Source organism: Lathamus discolor, chromosome 3 (assembly GCF_037157495.1).
Source record: "Lathamus discolor isolate bLatDis1 chromosome 3, bLatDis1.hap1, whole genome shotgun sequence".
NCBI classification, from domain to species: domain Eukaryota; kingdom Metazoa; phylum Chordata; class Aves; order Psittaciformes; family Psittacidae; genus Lathamus; species Lathamus discolor.
The window spans coordinates 34739979-34761964 of record NC_088886.1 but is presented as its reverse complement, the minus strand read 5'-3'; the positions used below and the strand labels follow the sequence as shown (position 1 = coordinate 34761964).

General features: G+C 41.2%; 1 protein-coding gene across 2 annotated transcripts; it reads left to right on the top strand.

The window, feature by feature from the left end:
• Nucleotides 1-5194: 5194 nt before the first annotated feature.
• Nucleotides 5195-21202, top strand: SKIL (SKI like proto-oncogene). Of its 2 annotated transcripts, none has more exons than XM_065674594.1 (7): nucleotides 5195-5280; nucleotides 6043-7983; nucleotides 12544-12641; nucleotides 14674-14912; nucleotides 15151-15389; nucleotides 16410-16634; nucleotides 19559-21202. In XM_065674594.1, exons 2-7 carry the CDS (start codon nucleotides 6877-6879, stop codon nucleotides 19718-19720), a joined length of 2070 nt encoding a protein of 689 aa, XP_065530666.1. In that variant the 5' UTR covers nucleotides 5195-5280; nucleotides 6043-6876; the 3' UTR covers nucleotides 19721-21202. The 2 variants fall into 2 exon arrangements, with proteins under 2 accessions (XP_065530666.1, XP_065530667.1); XM_065674595.1 differs by lacking the exon at nucleotides 5195-5280 and adding an exon at nucleotides 5566-5621.
• The last annotated feature ends 784 nt before the right edge of the window (nucleotides 21203-21986 follow it).

The following is a 21986-nucleotide window of genomic DNA, read 5'->3' as shown; positions in this document are numbered from 1 at the left end:
CTTCAGTCAGCCGCAAAGATACAGAAAGCTTTCAAGTAAAACACTTGTAGCTTGCTTGACCAAGGACCTCTTTCAGCTGGAACTTGTAAGACGTCATCTCAGCTGCCAGAGCTGGGGATTTGGAGCAACATTCTCCTCTGCTGTGCTTACTTCTGCATGATTTCTTTCTTTGTTTCTTCAACTCCTTCCCCTGCGTTTCCTCAGATTTCTGACACGGAGGGCAAGGGCACTTACCATGTATTTCCATATATCTGTATTTCAGTATCTGTGTGTCTATATTTTAGAAGAGATTTCCTCTTGCAATCTGGCTTGTTATTAAAAGTGTGTATCAGCAGTCCTAGGCAAATGCTGCAGATGGTTGCATATCTTAAATGCTTAACCTCCCCCCACGCGCGCTTCTTGTTTCTGCTCAGTTTGGTGGCCAACTGCTCTCGGCTCAGTCTGAGCAATTGTTTATGTTAAGACACTCTCTAAAAGAAATTAATAGCTTGTGTAATCTATATATATACTCGATACCTTAACTGCTAAGCACGCATCCTCACTTCATGATGGATGGCATAAGCAGTTTAAGCAAGGAAGTTATCTGAAATTGCCTGTAGATTATTATTTTCCTGTAAAGAGGGAAGTGGGGTGGGAGCCCCTTTCAGAAAAGGGATTTTATCCTATCTTGCATCTTCTTGTGAACAGTTCTGTTAGAGTTTTAAGACTTTTTTTTTTTTTATCCTATTTATGATAAAGGGATCTGAACTGCATACTTGAAATGTGTGATCCTACTATTTAATCACCAACAATTAACAGCAGGGATGCATCTACCTCCTAGGTCCATCTGGCTTTTGGAGGTGGTGGGCTTTGTCAGGTGTAAATAGAAGCAGAAACCTGTTGTGTCTGTGTTTGACTTCTAAGATTAACAGAGTGGGCTGAACCCTCCTGCACTGGACAGTGAGGTGTCCAGCTGCGCAGCTGAATCTGACTGTGATTTCAGATGTAAGAGATAAAGTACAGTTCTCCATTAGCTGTTTTGTACAGACCCGCTTCTAAAGTAGCTTGTCTTGTAAGATGCAGCACACGCTAAAATGTATCAACCCTTTGTTGGGTATAAGATCTGCGATCAGGCATCTAATAGTGTGTCTTACCTATGTTATTTAATATCAAAGGAGACTTCGCAAGCAATCTCCTAAGTATTACAATTTACCATTAAGAACTGCCACAGAAGTGGGGGTTTTTGCTTTATCTGGTGTCTTCAGAGAATAAAATGCACAATTCTTGCTGTATGGTCAGTGTTAAATTGTGCTTTTCAGCATCTTCAGAGTGTTTATGGGAACAGCTTAAAAAACAAATAAATAAATGCTTCTTTCTGTAGACCCCTCCTGTGTTCATCAATATGCAACTTGAATCTTACTTCTAAAACTGTGACAAAATTCTTTACGCACTTAGCGGTTTGATGAACAACTTTGTGTCTATGTTAACCAGCTCAACTGAAAGATCATTTTGTTTTAACATGGTAATTGGCACTTCACTGTGAAGGCAGTAGTTCAAAAGAATTTTTTATTTGCACTCAGAAAAGCAGATTACTTTGCTCCTCTTCCTAATGTGCGAGTGGAAGAGGTATTGACCCTAGGGACTGTCAGAGGTGGTCTGTGAGGAATTCAGAGGGGCATGTGTGAGGGGAAGGCAGGACTTCCTTGTTTTTTAAACACCCGGTTTTTATTTCATGGTATTTTAGAGGTCTGTTTTTGAGTGTGTCCTGCTTGGTCTTATTTTGGAAGTACATGAAATAAGTTATATACATTCCCAAATATTTTATTATTTATCCCTCTTTTTTTTGTTTATGAATGAAACTTTCATAGTCACCGTTTAATTGTAAAGTTTAAAACTTTTTTTTTTTTTAATTTTAACTCTTTTTCCTTAGAGCTGTCTTAAAGACAAAAATTCAGTACAGGCTGCCTTGGTGTTAAACCTAAAGTGTGGAAACCGAGCAGTGAAGGTGCCATTTGTGCATTATATCTTAAGACCACCTTAAATGTTAATTTTGTATGCTTCCAGAGAGTGTCAGCATCTCTTAAAAATTCAGAGGTGTTAAAAGAAAGATTCCTCCTATGCTCTGTTAGCTCAACTTATTACATCTTGCAGAGGTCTGTAACTTGAGTTTTAGTTGCACAGTGTCTTTGGAACTGCTTTTCACAGTCTGCAGTAGAAGTTGTAGGCAGAATTAACATCTTTTTTTAGACAATCCTCTACCTACCAACTTTGTCTTACATTGCCTGATTATTGTAGCTCTATAGCAACACTATCATTATGGCACAATAGCTACCAGAATTTGCAACCTGAAATGGATAATGTGCAGCAGAACCTGTACCCCCTAAATTAAATAATACCACTGAAAGCTTCTATGACCTCAGTAGGTGTAATAAAGGATTTAATGTATCTGCCTACGTACATTGCTTTCCTTACATCCATAGATCAGTCCAGCTCTGGTGTAATAAATCTTGTGTTTTCTTCAGTAAATTAAAAATGGAAATATGACATAGTGTGTCTCCCTGACTGGTATTTGAAGAGAATTTTTTTTTATTTGGATCCTGAACTCCTAAAGGTTGAAGAAGAGAGACTGTCCAGAAGAGAGGATAGACGTAGATTAAGTACTAGGAAGAAGTTCTTTCAGGATCAGCTCCAAAAGCTGGTTGGTGGATCCGGAACTCGTTTTATTTGGCTGTACTGTTGTGGCCTTTCAACGAACTGGGTATCTGCTTAGTAAGTAAGTGCTGGTATTCTTCACAAATGTGTTATTTTTTCCTTAAAGCTATTTGTTGTCCTACCCTCAAAGATTTTATTGCAGAAGAATCAAGAATTAAACAGAATTTAAACAGACAATTGAGATGAAACATGCACTTTCACATATTCCTGTTGATGCCTGATTTCCAGGAAGACTTTTCTCTGTCTCCCTGCCCTGCACAATAGCAGTTCATGTTTTCATTAACGCTAGCAGCTGTACTGAAACTGCTTTGCCTTGTGTTGTCTGCTTAACTATAATGGAGAAAAAAAACCCCAACCCAGTATTTCTAAGATTCTTCTGCAGGTTTTGGGACACTTTTCTCTCTGCTTTGGCCTACATGGATGGGAAGGAGTTTATGCATTTCCTTCTTTCTCTTCTGTGAAAAGAGAACTTACGTTTTTTTTACAGGCATTCTATGAAATGTTAATTACAAGCAGCTTAAAAAAAAATACTTAATTTTAGGTAATTTGGAGGTCTACATCCCTCAACAAAATTAAAGTTGCTTTTTGGTACCCCTTCATTTATAGGAAAGCCGCCTGCCCGAGTGCTGCAATATGGCAACAGTAAAACGATAGTCCTTACTCACACACCTTCCACTGAATATAGAAATTGAGGTTGTGCTCTATTTCAGCTTTACAATTCCTTCAACTGTACCTGAATTCCTTCATAACAGAAAGGTCAAGTGGTTTTCTTTAGGTTTTAGAAAATAACTATAACCATTATTGTCTTTGCCATCACAGAATTACCATTAAAAGACCAGGCACTGCTGTTTATATATATATATATATATATACACACTGCTATTTATATTTACTTATCTATATTTTCATATATATATATTCTAAACTCTAGTTTACTATTTAATTGTCAACAGTTTATTGGTTTTGCAATATAAAGCGCCACAGATCCCCAGGATTGCACGAGCTGCTGTGCAAACAGAGAGGATAACTCCTGCCTACAAATGTGCCCATCTAAGGTTAGCAACAAGGGGGAAAACCTGCGCACAAACCAGCATCAGCAAACCCAGCTCGCTCTTTGTCCAGCCATGATCAGAAAGAATGCAGATACTATCTTAGTATCACAACTGATGTGGTGTTTTAAAAGCAAGAGGTGACTCGTGAAGCAGCTTTGCAGTGATTCTCAACGGCCCCTCCATCAGCAAGCGCTGAGGAAATCTGAGTGTATCAAAGGCGTGAAGTCGCGCACTATCAAACCCCTCTCGATCAGCAGCAGCAAGGCAGGTTTTGTGTGCTCTGTGGCAATCCTTCTGGCATGGTGTTAGGAGGTGGCACGGGAGTGAGCCCACTCCTTGGGGGCTGTGCTGGCCAGTGTTAAGCTCTGCCTCGTCGTTGTGCAACTGCCCCATTTTCATGTGCTACACTTTTATATTTGTATCGCATCAAAACATGTAACTACGGGATAAAAAGCAATGGCAAATTGCATTGTGCCTTAATCTCAGCTGAAACGCTGTCTTTACAAAGACGAAGTAAACCAAAAAGCTTTACGCTTCTTTCAGACAGAACAAACTTGCAATACATGAACTGTCTGTACTAAGCCACCCCTTAAGAGCATCTTCCTCCTCCAGTAACAAGACCGAAGTGGAAGAAGCCCCTCGTGTAAACGCCTCTCCGCAGTTGACTGTACTGTTTCCCAGCCAGGCTCTGGAATGTTTCTAACACCTTCCCCTGCGCCTCACCGTCCCCTCACTCCGGACGCTGCACGATGAGCCTGCGACTGGAAGGAGAGGTCTGTGAAACTGCTTCGGGGACAGACACCATCATGTTCGCACACCTTCCCCCATGCCGCAGCAGCGGCGTGTCAGAGCGGACACCACCGTCCATGGGGACTGCTGCCGGGAGGCGCTCAGGCGACGGCAGGCACTGAGGCACTGAGGGACCCTCGCTGGGGCAGGCACCGGACCCCCGCTGAGAGGCGCTCGCCGCGCCTCAGGGGACCAGCTCGCCTGTCAACTCCCGGGCCTCCTGCGTCTGCCGCCGTGGCTCCTTCCCTCTTTCTGCTATGGCTGCTCTAACGGACCCCCCTCCCCGCCCCGGCTGTCGGCGCCTCGCCTTCTCCCCGGCGCTCCCTGCCCCGCGCTCCCCCTGGGGCTGTGTCTGGCCCGGGTGGGCCGTGGGGCGGCGAGCTAACGCCGGCACGAGTAACTCCTTTATTGTATGTTCGGCGGGTTTCACGTCTCCCTTTCCTGCCGGCGGCGGGCCTGGGCCGGGCCGGGCTGCGCTGGGGGAGGGCTCCCCGGCGCTGAGGCGACAGCAGGCGGGGGAAGGGCACCCGCTCCCGCCGCTGCCCCAGACAGTGGGCGGAGCTCCGGCGGCGGCGGGAGGGGGCGGGGGCGGTGCGCGCTGCCGGCAGTTCGTGCCCGCGCGCCGCCGCCGCCGCCGTCTCGGTGGTTGTCTCCGCCGCCGCCGCCGTCTCCGCAGTGAGGTCACGGGTGGGCGGCGCGTGCGCGGCGCCTGCTCCGCTGCCCGGGTGCCGGAGCCCCGCCGCGACGGGTGAGGAGCCGGGGAGTTACCGGCGGGGGAGGGAGGGAGGGAAGGGGGGGGGCGGACAGAGGGGGCGCTGCCGGCCCCTCGGCGGGGGAGGGGCGGGGGCGCCTGAGGGGGATGGGGCTGCGGCGGGCGGAGGGAGAGGCAGCGGCGGGGTGGAGGAAAAGGGGGTGCGGGCGGTGGGGCGCGGGGGAGGTGGGCAGAGGGGCGGCGGAGCGGAGCGGCGCGGCGCGGGCTGTGCCCCCGGGGAGCCGGACACGGCGGAGCGGCGAGACCGGCGGGAGGAGGAGGGAGAGGGAGGGGGAGAGAGCGAGAGCCCTGCCTGGAGCAGTGCCGCTGGGGCTGAGGTGAGTCACGGCGCGGGAGGGTGCGAGCGGCGGGATGCGGCGTCCCGGGCCCTTCCGGGAAGGGGCTGCGGAGCGAGGGGCCGGTTCCCGGGCGGAGGGGAGCGGTGGAGAACGGCTCTCGTCGCTCCGGAGCCCCCGTCCTTGCAGAGTGTGCGCGCTGGGAGAGAGCCGCCCCGGTGCCGCCCCTCCGCCAGCCCGCCCGCGGCTCGCCCAGCGGTGAATGCGGCGCTCCGGGAGTTGTCTGCGGCTGGCGCCGGCTGTGCCGCTCCGCCGGGGTGGCGGTGGGGCTGAGGGTCTCGGAGGAGAGCTCCGTGCGCGCTGGTCTCCCGCGGTTAACTGGGAAACTGGCATCTCCTCCCTTTCGACCCAGCAGACTCGTGTCTTGGGGTGGCTTGTGCCTGACCTGTTCCCCTTTTCACAGGCTGTCTGGAAGGACTGACCTCTTCGTTAGCACCAGACATGCACTGAGCCGATGGCCTGGATCCTACCTCTCTTACTAATAACGTGGGGTGGGAAAGTTCTGACACAGACCAGTGACATCTGTGCGAAAGGTGACTCTCGAGGGACGTTCAGTTTTTGACGACGATTTGGACCAGCCTTTAATTTGGGGATTTATTTGTGAACTGCCATAGTAACTCTCGTGGCAGCGGTGAAATCATGAAGTTGGCAGCACAATAAAGCGAACCCTTAAGGTTGCGTTTGATCTCCAGGAGTGGAAAGTGCCGAATGAAATTTTCATACATCTTAAACTATGGTTTGGATCAGCTGCTTTAAGATCGGCGTTCTTTGAAGCGAGACCATTTTTCTACTTTAATATTTGAACAGGGACGTACTTGAAAAGGCAGTATATTTTTTACAGGAAAGAAAAATAATCAAGGATGCACACTTGCGTCAACACGTTTTTTACTGAGTTGCTGTACTAGACTACTGTGTGAAACAGTGGGAAGGGTATGAAGGGAAGCTTTTTTATACATATTGCAGTGGGGTTTTTATCTTAGGAAATTGAACAAATAACTGTTCAATTAGAAAAATTTGCGCAACCCTCCATTATTGATTTTATGGTACAATGTGCAAAATGTGTTACAGTTTTTACCGTTGGAGGTTGAAGTAACGTTTTACTGCAAGGGGTGCAAAACTTGGTGTACCTGAGCTTGGTAATCAAGAACACTTGACTTCTGGGTTGTTATTTTTTTTATGAACAAGCAGGAAAATGCATATTCAAGACTTTAATTAATTAAAGTTCTGGTGTTTAGCAATGGAAAACCCGCAAATAAAGTTCCCTCTGGGTCTAGTTTCAGACCAAAAAAGGAGTGGGATCCAAGAGGATGGGAGTCCTCCATTAAAAAAAGCAATGACAGAGATGCGTGTAAATGGCAAAGTTGAAGTTGTAATGAATAAATTGCCAACCATAAAGAAGGAAAACTTGGACGAATATGATGAAACTCCTGTGGAGGCTGATGGGGAAACTGCCAAGCCAAACAGTACTTCGCTTTCTGAGCCTTTGAATTTAAATCCAGGTTTGAAACACACATTGGCACAGTTCCACCTCAGCAGCCAGAGTTCTCTTGGTGGACCAGCAGCCTTTTCAGCTCGTTATTCCCAGGAAAGTATGTCGCCCGCTGTCTTCTTGCCTCTTCCGTCACCGCAGATACTCTCTGGTCCGCTGCTCATTCCTCCAGACAGCTCCACGGAGCTCACCCAGACTGTTCTGGAGGGGGAGTCAATCTCTTGTTTTAAAGTTGGAGGAGAAAAAAGACTTTGCCTCCCTCAAGTGTTGAATTCGGTTCTCCGAGATTTCTCACTGCAACAGATCAACACGGTGTGCGATGAACTGTATATATACTGCTCGAGGTGCACTTCTGACCAGCTTCATATCTTGAAGGTTTTGGGAATTCTTCCATTTAATGCTCCATCCTGCGGGTTAATTACGCTGACCGATGCTCAGAGACTATGCAATGCTTTACTGCGTCCTCGCACTTTTCCACAAAATGGCAGTTTTCTCCCTGGTAAGAATACCTTGGCCCAGTTGAAAGAGACTGGCAGTGCCTTTGAAGTAGAGCATGAATGCCTGGGCAAGTGCCAGGGGTTGTTTGCACCTCAGTTCTACCTTGCGCCAGATGACCCATGTATCCAGTGTTTGGAATGCTACGGGATGTTCTCACCCCAGACATTTGTGATGCATTCGCACAGATCCCCGGACAAGAGGACCTGTCACTGGGGATTTGAATCGTCCAAGTGGCACTGCTACCTGCATATTAACCAAAAATACTTGGGAACGTCGGAGGAGCGGGAACTGAAGCATCTCTTGGAGGAAATGAAGGAGAAATTTAGCGAGAAAAATCAGAAAAGAACTCGATCCAAAGTAAGTTTACCTAGTCTTGTAAAACTCCTAAATCTCTTTTTGCTCACATGTAAATACTTGTTTTGGAAGCACGTGTAAGTGCCTTTTGCAAGTGGGAATACTTGTCAAATCAAGCCTAAGTTAAATTTGTGGGAGAGCTTCACCATGGAAATACATTTCTCATTAAAAGGTGTGGTAATTTCTTTCGGTTTTGGGCTGTAAGTAACTTCATTTGAGCTGGTTTGGCTTTGTTGGTTCTTGTTCTAAGGTACACGGTCTCTGGAAAATTCAGAGCTATTGTGGAAATTTTCATTCTCCCATTTGACCTTTGAGTGTGCTTTGTGTGGTGTGTGTTGCAGCAGCTGAGCAAAGCAGAAAGGAGCTTGAAAATCAAGTATTAGGAACTAGTTCTACATTTGTCATTTTTACTCCAGACACCTATGCTATGTGGCGACCTGGCTTGCTAGCCACCCATCTCATGACTGTGAGCAGGGTAATGGTGCATTCATAAGTTACTGTTTGGAAGCCCGAAGTCTGCTTGTTCAGCAATAGCTTTCTGTTTAAACTGCTTGTACAGAGAAATAGGCCCAAAAGAGGGAGTTTTAGGCAGCCGAAGTAATGAGCTGTAGGCCGGTATCTTGACAATGGTTAATAATAGATGTCATATTTTTTCCTAAAATGCTGCTGCAAGTCTGTGCTGTGGTTCAAAAATACGTTTCCCTTAGAGAGCTTCTACTTTAAATAATAAGCAGCAGATAAATGTTGAACATCATACGTTTCCACTCATAGAAGGTAGAATCTTTTGGGTATAGTCTGAACGCAAGAGGATTTTAAGTGGTTCTTGGCCCATGATTGTGTTTCTTTTCAGTGTATTTGGCATTTATATGTCTGCTTGGTGGCTACTGATTTGATTATATATCAGTTTTGACTGCAAGATGTTTTGTGGTGGATTTGGAAATAGCAGCAAGAGCAGTCCAGATGGCTGAGCCCAAAAAGGTGTGCTGTAAGTTTACACCTTTCAGGGTATACTTCTGAAAAGTTAGTATTGCAGAAAGGCTTACAGTAGTAACAGGTATTTTTACAGTTGTGCCAGTCCTCAGGAAGGGATTTCAGCAGAAAATTTCCATCCAAGTTGGCATGCTTCCACATGCTGAATCAGTTGAAGGTGCAGGTAAGTTCATAGCAAGGAGACTTTGCTTTTTATCTGATAAAGGCATGACAGTCTTATCCTTGCAATGCCAGTGTAGGTATTAAAATCTAGTATGGTGGGTGCATCAGTGAAAATAGGTTTCTGTATTCATACTTACAATCCCACTTCTGTTTTCACAGTAGCAGATTTCAGCCTGCTAGATCTCTTGGTTTCATCTGTACAGGTGAAAAAAAAGCCCAGCTGAAATTGCCAGTAGCAGTGCTTTGGACTGGAGTGGTGCAGATGAAAGACAAAAACTTGCTAGTCTTCCATTGCAGACCTGTATAGTTCTTTTTTACAGAACTGCATATGAAATCAGGATAAGAGAAAACTGAAAACTTGAACAGAGATGAAGTGGTGTGAGAGGGTTGGTTTTTTGTTGTTTTTTTTTCTTTCTTGTCTCATGAATATTCATCTGGAAAGTACAAAAGAAGAGTTTAATAGAGCAGTGTAGGAGCACAGCCTCTGTTTTCTTGTCCTGGGGCAGCTTGGGCTGCTTCAGTCAGCTTTTCTGGCCGTCATTTCTGTGGTGTGAGAGAGGTAGCAGGTGCAGTGTGTGGGCATTCCCTTTTCTTGCACTCCTAGCGATGTTTATTTGCAGGATGTGCCGTTTGCTATTCTGTCACCTTTTTACCACCTTTGCTTTTACCACCTTTACCGGCCTCTGAAGGGCTGCTGTATCTTTGAGGTTATGGTGGAGGGCTCAGGAGGAACCATTGCCCTTGGCTATGTCTTTGTCTATAAAGTAATAATAAATTATCAATTAAATCCTGTAGTCTGTGGAGCATCCTAAATCTCTGCCTTCCCTTTCTCCTTAGCATTTCACTGAGTTTATTCACCTCACTGTGCGAATATGCTTTTGCTCTCAGTGTTTTTAAGAGCATTTAGTGTATTCGCCAGGTTAACTCACTTCTGTTCATTGTGCTAGTAAGAAGGCTGTAAGCTGTATACGTAATTGGCACAGAGTTTCTCATTTTCGGTTGAGTCCTAGACTGCAGTGTAACATCCACCTGCTCTTGAAGGAACAGCTGCTGCGATTGCTGCTAATGTCTGTGCTGTCAGATCTTGATTCCCTTTGACTTTGTGACAGTTTCTGATAATTGCTGTGTACTAAAACTTTGCCTTGGTTCTCAGACTACTTCCTTGAGTTGGTCACTGTGCATGGGGAAAAGTTCGCAATGTGGATAATTAACATTTCTTCTGATCATTTTTATAAATCCCGTCTCTGCTAATACTACCAGCTTAATGATTAGCTGAAACCACTACTTGCCTTTTTTTTCCTTAAACAACAGCTTTGTTCAGCTAGCTTAGAAGAAAATTAAGACATTTTTTCATGTAGCCCTTCCAGAGGATTTGGGTAAAAGTCATTTGATTCAACTTGGTTATATTCTGTTTACAGAATTCTTTAAGAGTATCTACATGAAACAGATCATTAGGTAATGTAATATACCTGTATATATTGAAGTAGATGCTTTATTTTATTAACCTGTATGATGGGGAAAGAATAGACTTCGAAAAAGACTTCATGTTTATTCATTGTTACCTTTCATTTCCTTTCCTAAGTAAAAAAATTGACTTCATGTTATGAAATTCATTTGCAAAATGCATGCTAATGGGTAACAGTAAAGTTAGTTTCCGTTTGAAATAGGTGGGAATGCAAAAATCTGACCAAATAACTTGAAAATAGCAATTACCCGATAGCTAGTTTCAAATGTAAATGTATAAACGTGCTAAATGGACAAATGTGGTTCAGAAGTAAAAACTGGGTTACTGTGTACAAACTGCAGGATAAGTAGAGCATGTGTACATTATTTAAATTATTAGAGTGATCTGAATAAGCAGAAAAACTTGAGGAGTGTCAGGATGAGGCCATTTTTCTAGAGAGGATTAACTTTATTTCAAATCTTTGTTACTTAAAGGCTTGATTATGAATTTACTGTTTTGGAGCTTAACTTCCTTGTACCCTCCCTCCTTTCTCTTTGTGTTGAAACCCATTTGAGGAACTGCAGGGGTGGAGTTAAATTTCAGTTTCATTGCTACTCAGTTTAGTGGACTGGAACTTTTGACCATAGTATTGTAGATGTGATTTGATCTCTCTTACAGTCAAGTGGGGCTTGATTCTACAGACCTTGGTATAAGCCACACCCGTGTAACTGGGAGCTCTCTTGCCTGCCAGAGATGAAGTTCTGTGACAGTTTATTTCAGTGTGCATAAATACAGACTTTCCTGGTAACATATCTTTGGTACAGTAAAGAGTTTTGTTGTTGTTGTTGAGTCTTTTTGTTGGTTTGGGGTTTTTGTTTGGGTTTATTTTTTAGCTTTATAGGCTTTTTTTTTATTTTTTTAATTTTTTTTTAATTGACCGACTTTCAGAAAGTACTGGTTTTGGCTGGAATGGTGTTAATTGTCTTTGTAGCAGCCTGTATGGTGCTGTGCTTTGGATTTGTGACCAAAAAGATACTCTCGATTGGACTGTCTTTATCTTGACCTAGGAGCTTTCTTGCCTTTGTAAGGGAGTGGCTGCTTGGGTACTTAGGTGCTGGCTGGGGTCAACCAAGCACACCTTAGTCCAAAACCTGCTTCCCAAGGCTATTTTAATACAGTGAAATTAAGAACCAATTTCCTAGCTGTGTGTCGTGTTTACGTATATGACAAAACACCTTTCACTTGAAATTAAGAGTAACTTTGCAGTGGGGCGCAAGGTATCACTAGCAACTTTGACTAAAGAGTAATTCAAAGAATATTTTTTGAGACAAACGGAACAAGAAGTGCTATCCAAATACAAAATGCGCAGAAGTTTTTTAAGATCATGTAGTCTGATGCACCTGAATTAATTTGTTTGTTACTGCAAAGGGAATGGAGTTGTCGTGTTACTGCAGCAACTTTGTCCAGTTCTGTCATAAGAGTAATAAGAATTTGTGACAACAGAAGAAAGTTCTGTATCTGGAACACCAGTAATTCTTCCATTTTATTCACAGGTTTCATTTTGTAATAATGTATCTGGCAGGTGTTTACTATGATGTGGATACCTTATTGCAGAAGGTTCCTACCGCCTTTTGGGAATCTTAATTTCTGCTTTCTGTTTCTCCCAGACATTTTTAGCATGCCCTGGCAGAGTTCTGGAAACTCAGCAGGGCTTTTATATGTGTTTGTGAAGAGGTTTTCTTTTAATTTTGTTGCTACTTTGCTTAACATGGGAAACTGGATATTGAGGAAACTTTAGTGGCTTGAGTCATCCTGCATCTGTGCCAGAGGTGCTCCATTTTCCACTACCCCAAATCTGTAGTGTGTATGTATTCCTGGTGTAAATGCCATTCCACTGAGGAGCATTTATGAAAATGTAGGTACCATGTACCCATCTTCCAATTACCAATTTATTTTCTTTTCCTTAGGTGGAATCACAGCAGACCCTGGAATTATCCCAGTGGTATCCAGTGATAAAGCAGGAAGCAGAAACTGATCCTCAGCCACCCTCCTTTATCCATCCAAGGTAACTCAGTTTGCTGTGTAGAGCGATAAGCAGTGTATGGACAAGTATTTAAATACTTGTGGGTACTTAAAGATAATTCAAAATGAAAAAAATGTACTTGCCTCCTAAATTGTTAGGAAAACTCTAATATATTTCACAGGAGTAACTGAACCCTAGCTTTTTATGCATTTCTTAGTGTAAATATTAATGAACTGCTTATGAGGGGGGTTTTGGTACAAGACTCAGGCTGTGATCTTTGAGTGTTCTTCAGTAGGCAATACAATTGAAATGTTGTTACAATTTCCCTTTTCAAAATAAAAATGACCAAAGGTAATTTTTTATCTTTCGTATTATAGTACAATGCATGCATGTGGAAATATGCATAGGACTTATTTACCATTAGTGCAATTTAATTCCCTTTCAAAAAAAGACTTTGTCGTGGTTTAAACAAAAGTCATCTATAAATCACACAGTCGCTCTCTCACTCCCCCCCTTCTTGCCCTCCCCCTACTCCCGGAGGGATGGAGAGGAGAATCGAAAAGAATGCAACTCCCATGGGTTGAGATAAGAACAGTTTAGTAACTAAGGTATAACACAAACCACTACTGCTACCACCAATAATAATAATAAGGGAAATAGCAAGAGGAAAAAATACACCTCAACACCAGCCGACCCAAAACTTGCCCCACTCCACCCAACCGAGCACCGACTGATACCTCGTGAACCCTGCAGTCCTAGCCCTTCCGGGTAACTCTCCGTTACATCCTGGGCATGACGTGGATGCTCTTTGGCATACCTCTTTGGATGTTCATGGAATACCTCTTTGGCTAGTTTGGGTCAGGTGTCCTGTCTCTGCTTCCTCCCAGCTCTCCCTCTTCCCTGGCAGAGCATGAGGCTCAGAAAGTCCTTGCCCAGACTAAAACATTTGAGGGGTAACTAAAAACGTCAGTGTTGTTCCCAGGCCAAAAGTCAAAACACAGTGCTGCACCAGCTACCAAGAAGGAGAAAAATGACTGCTACTGCTGAACCCCTGACAGACTTGTAAAAGGTGTTTGAAGGCTTTCTTCACACTGGAACAATGGCTGTGGCTGAGTTGTCTGTTGATTAGCTTCCTGGTTTTAGAAACCAAGTGCATTTCCTTAACATGGTACACAGTTTGTCATCTGCATCAGCGAGGGAAGTTTTTCTCAACATAGCTCTTCCCCTCCTCCCTGTGTGGTTGTGCATTTACCATATATGGGTGAGATCAGACTCTTTTGGCTAGCAGCATGCATCAGAGCAACACACACACATCAAACCAGTTCCCACGCAAGCACATGAATGGTGGAACTTCTGTCATGGTCCTTCAGTTTGCTGTTTCTGTAGGTGCCTTCCTTCAGAACTAGGAGAAAGGGGAAGTGTTGAACACAGCAATGAGAACCCCAGCATAGTGACACTGACTGTTTTGGCACTAACCTTAGCACATTTGGTACTCTTTTCCCTCTGTAAGAGTTAAAAGTTAGTAACTAGGTTAGGGTGGTACAGAAGGATGTTCTCATGATTCCAGGAGCTGTGAGCATACAGATGTATTGCTCAACATATGTGGGACAGGAGGTCCAGCATTGGTCTCAGACAATAGCCCAGCACTGTCAGTATACAACTTTGCTATTTAGAGTATTGTTCCCAGTACACTGATCACTTCCCCCATCCTCCATTGCTAATATAAGGATTATGAAAATGCTGGAGAGTCTGGACTCTCCAGACAGCAAGTTTCACCCATTGCATTTAAATGAATACTTCACATGATTTTCCATACAAATTTTTTTTAATCAGTCATGTTTGGAAAATCCTCTTGTTTGATAGCCCCAAAACCTTATCTGGATAATCTACTCAGTAAAGATTAAGTCGATCATTAGGATTTCCTTTTGCATAGGAATAATTTAGAAGGGCGTGCTTATTTTTCACTGAAGCTTTTACAGTTTGAAATTATATAAAATTAAACTTATGCTCTCTAATAGTCATAATCTATTATGTCTTACCTTTCATTCTTGATTTTACTGTTCTGCTGTTTCAGTTACTACCTTTATATGTGTGATAAAGTGGTTGCCCCAAATGTATCTCTTGCATCGCAATGTAAGGATGTTGCAAAAACAGCAGTCAGAGCTTCAGAAATAATTAAATCCTCACCTGGACAGTCAGACAGAAAGCTCAGTAGCGGAAAGCACAAAAAAGCTGTGTCCTATCCAGACCTTTCTCTGGAAGAACAGGAAAAAATTGACTTGAAAGCAGGTGTGGAGCAGCATAAACGTTTAGGTGAGTAGTGAAGATTTCATTGAAGTCTTCTTTTTTTTATACCATATCATTTTGGAAAGCTCAACACCAAGCTATTATTTTGTGATGTCACTTCAGTTTTCCAAAAGTTGTTTTGACCTTTTTATCATCTTCTGTTTTCTTCACTTTTTCTTCACTATGGAAGTTTAATTTAATAATAATAATAATAATAATTTAATAATCACCAAATTATTATGCTGTGTTGTTCTTTTATCTACAGATCCACCCATGTCAACTCATTCTGCAAGAGGTGGAAGATCTGAACGTGTTTCTTCCAGAATCACCCGAGACTCTAGCCGTATTGAAGTAGGTAATGTACAAACCTTGTCCCCCACTCTCATGAAGGACATCAGTTGTGAAGATGACAAGGGAAGGATTATGGAAGAAGTAATGAAAACCTACATCAAACAGCAAGAAAAACTAAATACTATTTTGCAGAGAAAACAGCAGCTTCAAATGGTACAGTGACAATCTGAGTGCATTTTGCTTTTGATGTCAGAAAACTGATGTTAGCTGGCTGGTTTTAGATCGGTATCACAGATTATATTCATTTAAAAACACAAAGCACACGGATAATTTCCCCTCCAGCTTGAATCCAGACACCAAATCTTAAATATCCCCTGTGCTCATTAGATTTGAGTCCACTAATAATTGGTGTCTTTTCAGTTTGCAACGGTGTTCAAACAGCTCTTTCTTTTGTTTTATCCAAATGTAAACCACTTCTTCAATTTCAGAATGTTTCCCAAGTATTTAAGTGTTTTGGCAAATATAGCTTAACTCCTCTGAAGTTTCTCAGTTTTCAGGATTTTAAAAATGCCGACATCAGTGTTCTAGGAATGGTCTTATTGCTGCCCTGTATAAAAAAGAATACCGCCTTCCTCTTTCGATAAGCCCTTGTTTTTAGGGGGATTTTGTTAGCCTTTCTTAATAATGGATGACATTAGAAGCTGGTATTCATTTGTGATTCTGCCTCCTTTCTGTTTTCTGGATCAAGGTGAACACTATCTTTGCTTTTTTACATTCATAGACTAGAATCCTCTAGAGCTGCTACTTTTAAGTTGTTCTGCTGTTGGAGGTAAAGCTTGTAAATAAGTTAAAAAAAAATTAAGACTTGGAAAAAGAAATCCCAAGGTGCTAATGGAAAAATAAACACATTTATTCTGTTTTCTCATGATGCACTTCTTATATCTTCCAAGTATATTTTAATAAATCAGTGCTGCTGCTTTCTGAGGTTCATTGTTGAAAGCTGTGAATCTGTTTCTAGAAGTCCTGTCTATAAATAATTTCTTAAAAGTGAAATGCTTGGTACAGAATTCCAGGCTGTCATCAAGGAAATACCTACCATTATCAGTTTATTGTTGTTAGTAGATAAACGTGCCCTTTTTGGCCTCATTGTTTACAGATACACATTTAAATGCAGCTTTGTGCTTTCCTCATCTTAGAGCCAAGGTGTATATGATCCTGTTTTTTTCTTGACAGGAAGTGGAAATGTTAAGCAACTCTAAATCGATGAAGGAACTAACTGAAGAGCAGCAGAATTTACAAAAAGAACTTGAATGTCTGCAAACAGAGCATGCTCAAAGAATGGAAGAATTTTATTTTGAGCAGAGAGACTTGGAGAAGAAACTGGACCAAGTGATGAAGCAAAAGTGTAGCTGTGACTCCAATTTAGAAAAAGACAAAGAAGCTGAATATGCAGCACAGGTGAGAAGGGAAAGTTGCTTCAAACAAAATGGCATTTAACGTATCAGGAAATTGTGAAGCTATTGCTCAGCCACCTTCAGGTTTCACCTTCTCTGTGTGTTTTGATACCATAGACGAATACTAAAATAGGTCACAGTGACAGCAATATTTATTTCCCTGTCCCTTGACTGAAACTGAGGTAGAATGCAGCTTGCAAAAACATGTGCTGTTATGGACAAAATAGTAATCTTTAATGTAAGCTCTGTTAGCTGCTCATTTAAAACAAATTTGTGTTTTTAATGTGTGTAGTCTTGCCCATGTTACAGAATTAACTATTCTCATTTTAGTTACATAAATAAGCTATTTCTTTCTTTTTCTTCCTTGTATGTTAAAAAAACAAATCCAAACTTCTAAACCACCTTTTTGTAAGATAAGGAGCGTACCTTGGTGCTGTTTCTGATCTTTGGTGGTATAATCTTCTGCACTGTCTGATAGAGCCCCCATCTGTGCTCTGTCAAAGCATTCAGGCAAGAGTTCTCTTGGAAATTAAATTTTCTGTTTTTTGTCTCTCATTCCTGCCTCTTGGGTTTATATGTCAAAACCTGTGGAGATTGTTTCACCTTTTTTTTTTTAAACTTTTATTACTGCTTCCAACATAAGTTGGAGATAATTCATGCTATTCCAATGGGGGAAAATATAGTTAATGCCCAAGGGAGCCTTGGAATGCCTCTTCAAAATCAGATGCAATTATGATTAGATGTACAGTGATGTATTTTGTACCATGTCACAGGAAAAGAGTCTTCACAGCTTTTCAAAAGTAAACAAAACTGAAACTTAAGCTCAGGAAAGCTTTGTGGTCATTTGATTGTAGCTTTGTGTATTTCCTGTTCTTGCTGTCTCAAACTAAGAAACAGGCAGTACTTGAGAGACAGGTTTTGGTGTTTTGGGGGAGTAGGGCAGAGACTAGCATCGTAAATCCTTCTCATTAATTTAATTTGATGACATCCCACTCCGCAGATTCCTGGCCTTGCTGCCAGAAATAATCCTCTCTAAGGCCTGATTTACTAAACATCTGGTACAAGCCCAGTTACTGCAAGTAGCAACATGTTCCAATTTATGAAGATAATCATGTATAGCATGTTTTATATGGCTTGTGTAGCTTACTTTCTTCAGAGGGTAAAAACCATGCATTGTTCCACACAGAGATTGGTTGATTGTTTCTTTTGAAGTTAGACTTTGGAAACTAAATATGTTCCTTTCAAGAAAGTTTACTCTCTTATTACCTGTGTGGTAGAGCTATTGGCAACATATAATTTGAGCCTTTTTCTCTGTTTATCACATCGTACAATAGATTTTGGACCCTAGGTTCCAAGCAGTTGTCAGAAATACCCAGGTTAAACAGCGGTTCTGGCAACAGGCAGCTTCCCCAAGCTGCGTGTACAGCATTTTAAAAAAGCCTTCATCTAATGTCTTCTTGAAGCAGCTGCCCAGGCTGCCTTTTCTGCCCAAGAACTGTGGACTGGGAGGAACCCTGTCCTACATTAAGCAAAATGAGTAATTTGGGGTTTGCAACTTGCTTAAATGTCTGTTCTTCTTTCTAGGCCTGTCTGAAGACGTACTAAGTGTCCTCTCCCCTTTCTTGACTTCTTTAATGAGTTGTGTAGTTTAGTTGTTGCTTTACCCTGTCAACTGAAATAGTGTAACCACAGCTGAAACCTTTCCTTAGAGCTGAAAATTGAAACTCAACTAGAGACGTGCTTATGTACGTGTTGCAGCATGTAGGCAGTGGGCATTATTGTATGGCAACAGTTTACTTCATCAAAGTAGTGGAGTCAAAAGACTTGCATTAATATCTAAGAACGGCTTCAATATCTCTGGTTAGATGAAGAACCATTTAAATATTTTGGATAATACAAGTGGAGATGAAGGTTGCTGAATGCAGTGTTTCTCTAAAATCAGCACAGCAGTTCCTTTGCCCAGCAGTTTTACTGCAGTTGCTGAACACCAGTGATCCTGTGCACTCCTGCGTCTTTCATTCTCGTGAGCTGAGTGATGATTTATATCAGATAGATTCCTATCATTATAAAGGCAGATGAATTTTTTAGATTCAGTGAGGCTTTTTGTCTTTTTTTTTTTTTTTTTAAGAAATAACTCCTTAAAATCAGTGGTAGAGAAGAGAACTGATTTCCAGTCTCCTCCCTGTTTAACTGCTGGTAGTATATGGATAAGCAATTTGACAGTAACTTTCCCACACTTGAAAAATTCATCAGTCATTTCCAGACCTCACTGTGAATAAGTTCTGATGACACTCTAGGAAGTTCAAGTTTTACTGTACTCCAAAGATGAAAAATGCTACTTAATTTCTGTGTTTAAACACAAAACATTTTGCCAAAAGTGTGCATGGACTCGTATTTGAACACACATAGGTGTTACAGGTGTTACGTTCAAGGTTCTCTGAATGTAATTTATGGTAGGTCTGTTTTATTTATACTAAAGGGTACTGAAACAATGTTGGTGGTTTTGTTTGTTCTAGAAGTGCATTCAGGCTTTGAAATAAAGGAGTTAATACTTTGTCAGGAAGAGAAAAGAAGCTGATAAATGGGAAAGTGCTCTTTATTGTGGGATTTGTGAAACATCTGATTCTGAAATAATAGCAATCTTCCTAACAGATTGTATGTATTATTACATGGTCTAGTGTGACAGTTAATATAACTACAATTTATATGCATATGATGTTTATGCAACTTTACATACTGATGTTATTTGCTAATGGTGTAGTATGCTGCATGATTCTTGATAACAGTAGAAGAGGAGCTGATAAATAACTGGTGAATGAAGTCCTTTCATCTGATGCATAGGGTAGTCATTGGTGTCTTGAAGTGAATAGCTGATGTTACAAATAAGTTTGCTAAAATTTGCTCTGCTTCTTTTTGTCTCTTTTACAGCTAGCAGAATTGAGACAGAGACTGGATCATGCAGAAGCAGATAGACAAGAGCTTCAGGATGAACTGAGACAAGAACGAGAGGCAAGAGAAAAGTTAGAAATGATGATAAAGGAGTTGAAGCTGCAGATCTTGAAATCTTCGAAAAATGGAAAAGGAAAATAGAAATTGAAAGAGGAAGCTTGACTGAGTCCTTCAAACAGGGTGATTTGGTTTTTAGTGAATTTTGAGCAGTTTAGTGTGATGAGAACTATTCTCTGCAGATTTCTATTTCTCAGACAAGTCCAGATGAAGATATATATAAATAAATATAGATAGGTGTACATTTTTAGATTTTCCTAACCAATGAAAATCTGCATTTATTTGTACTGGTGTTTTTCTCAAACAATGAAAAATGCAAACCTCTTGATTTAGGGTGACCAGTTCTGTCTATTTCTAATGCAGTCTTGAGCACTCTATACCTTTTAATATTGTCTGTTAAAATACATGTGGTGATCTTTTATTTTGCTATCAATTGCACATCCAGCTATAAAAGTATGTTTAAAACATTTTGAATTCTTCAAGAACAAAAGTAGTTTGGGTTTCAGTGTAAATTATTCGTTCTTGAACTGGGGAAAGTAAAGGCAGCTTTCCGTCTGTAAGGTTATACTCAAAATTTCCACAGAGACAGATGATGGATCATCAAAAGTGATATAGCAGCATGAGTTTTTCCCATAATTTCATTGTGTGAAGTCAAGCTGATCTTTTCAGTATTTTCTATTTAACAACTTGTTAATAATCTAAATTTTAGAGCCAGCATTTGCTTGCCGTGCTGGAAGAAGAAAACTTTAGGGTGTTTTTGTAAATGAAAAAATTTACAGTTCTAATGGAATCTTTGGGAATTAAAAACTCACCTTTTTTTTTTTTTTTTTTTTCTTCTATTTAGTAGGTATGAAAGCAATGTTAATAAAAAGCTTAGAGGTGGGGCTTTTCCTTCTAGAAACTGAGGAAGCTTGACTTAACTGGTTTTCAAATAGTCAAGCTTTCAAGAAATGTAATATTTATTAAACGAAATGTATTAGTTTCTCTCGTACCATAAGCCTCCGCACTTTGAGCTTCTTGCCAACTTGTGGATTTTTCTTCCGTTACATAGAACAGGCCTTAACTGACATTGCGATAATAGCTTAAAAAATAAACTTCTGAGATACGGCACTTTGAAAACCATTTTGATAGTCTCTGTATTTGAATGGCACGGTAGTGTTATCATGAATTAAGAAATTCAGCATGTTTGTTAAGCTATAACATTTGAAAGTGTGTGATTGTACAGAATTGCTGTTTTATGTATATATAACGTTTGAGTACTTCAGAAGTCTGGTTCCTAGTGGATTAAACGCATGACTACAAAGTTGGACGAAGAAATACGTTTTGCACTTCTTTCCAAAAAGTTTGATACAGCTGACAGACATTAGCTGATTTAAGTCAGTGATTAGGAATATTTTAGTAATTCTAGCATTTTACTATGTAATTTTAACCTGTGCTTTGGCTTCTGTTTTTAAGGTACTTAGGTTTATTATTCTCTTAATAATTCAGTTAATTTGGGATGAAACCACTAGTAAAAGCCTACATTGTTGGTTTTTTTTTTTTTTTAATTTATTTTTTAATCTCCCCCCTAACTAGTAAAACTGAAGACTTTTGAGTTGACTTTTGTTTCTCTTTCAGTGGTGTGACAGGACTGAACATCACAGAGAAAGATAAAATTGCACAACTCTTTAAAGTGGATGAGAAATGAGGTGATAAATTTCCATGGGGTCACAGAATGATTCTTTTATAGCTGTGTACAGTTTTTTTTCTGAGCTCTGTGTCATATTTACAGTGATGATTAAAACAGGTTAGATGGAAAAAAAACCAAACCATTTTCTTTGTCAGTGTTGATCAGAAACGATTGCATTTTTTCCCTTCATCTCTAAATTTTTGCTTAAAAAAAAGAAGGGAAAAAGCCTGTGTTTGCAGCATGGTTTGGCAGGAAAGGTGCTGACTGTAGATGGTTCCGGTTGTTTACACACCACTTGCTTTAGAAACACAATGTTTTACTGTAACAAGCACCAAAACCATGGTTATAGGGAGGGAGAGTAGGCAAGAATAGTGATAAAAGTGATTGTTAGGGAATGGAGCTTGAAGTAGTCATTGATGGACTGAATGTATGTTGGATTAGTTAGATGGGCAAGAAGCAAAATGCTGTCCTAGGAAACAGAAAAATTTCAGGTGAGTGTTACTAAAGGAGCAAAAGAGAGCATATCTATTTGCTTTAGCAGTGTTTTGAACCAGACTTGTTTGTCAGTATAGGTAAGGCCATACAGACTTGTTTAATACAGCTGCAGTAACTAAATTACCACAGTATTTATATTTTAGCTGTTTAATTTATGGAATCCTCATGGAATTATATTAGAATACT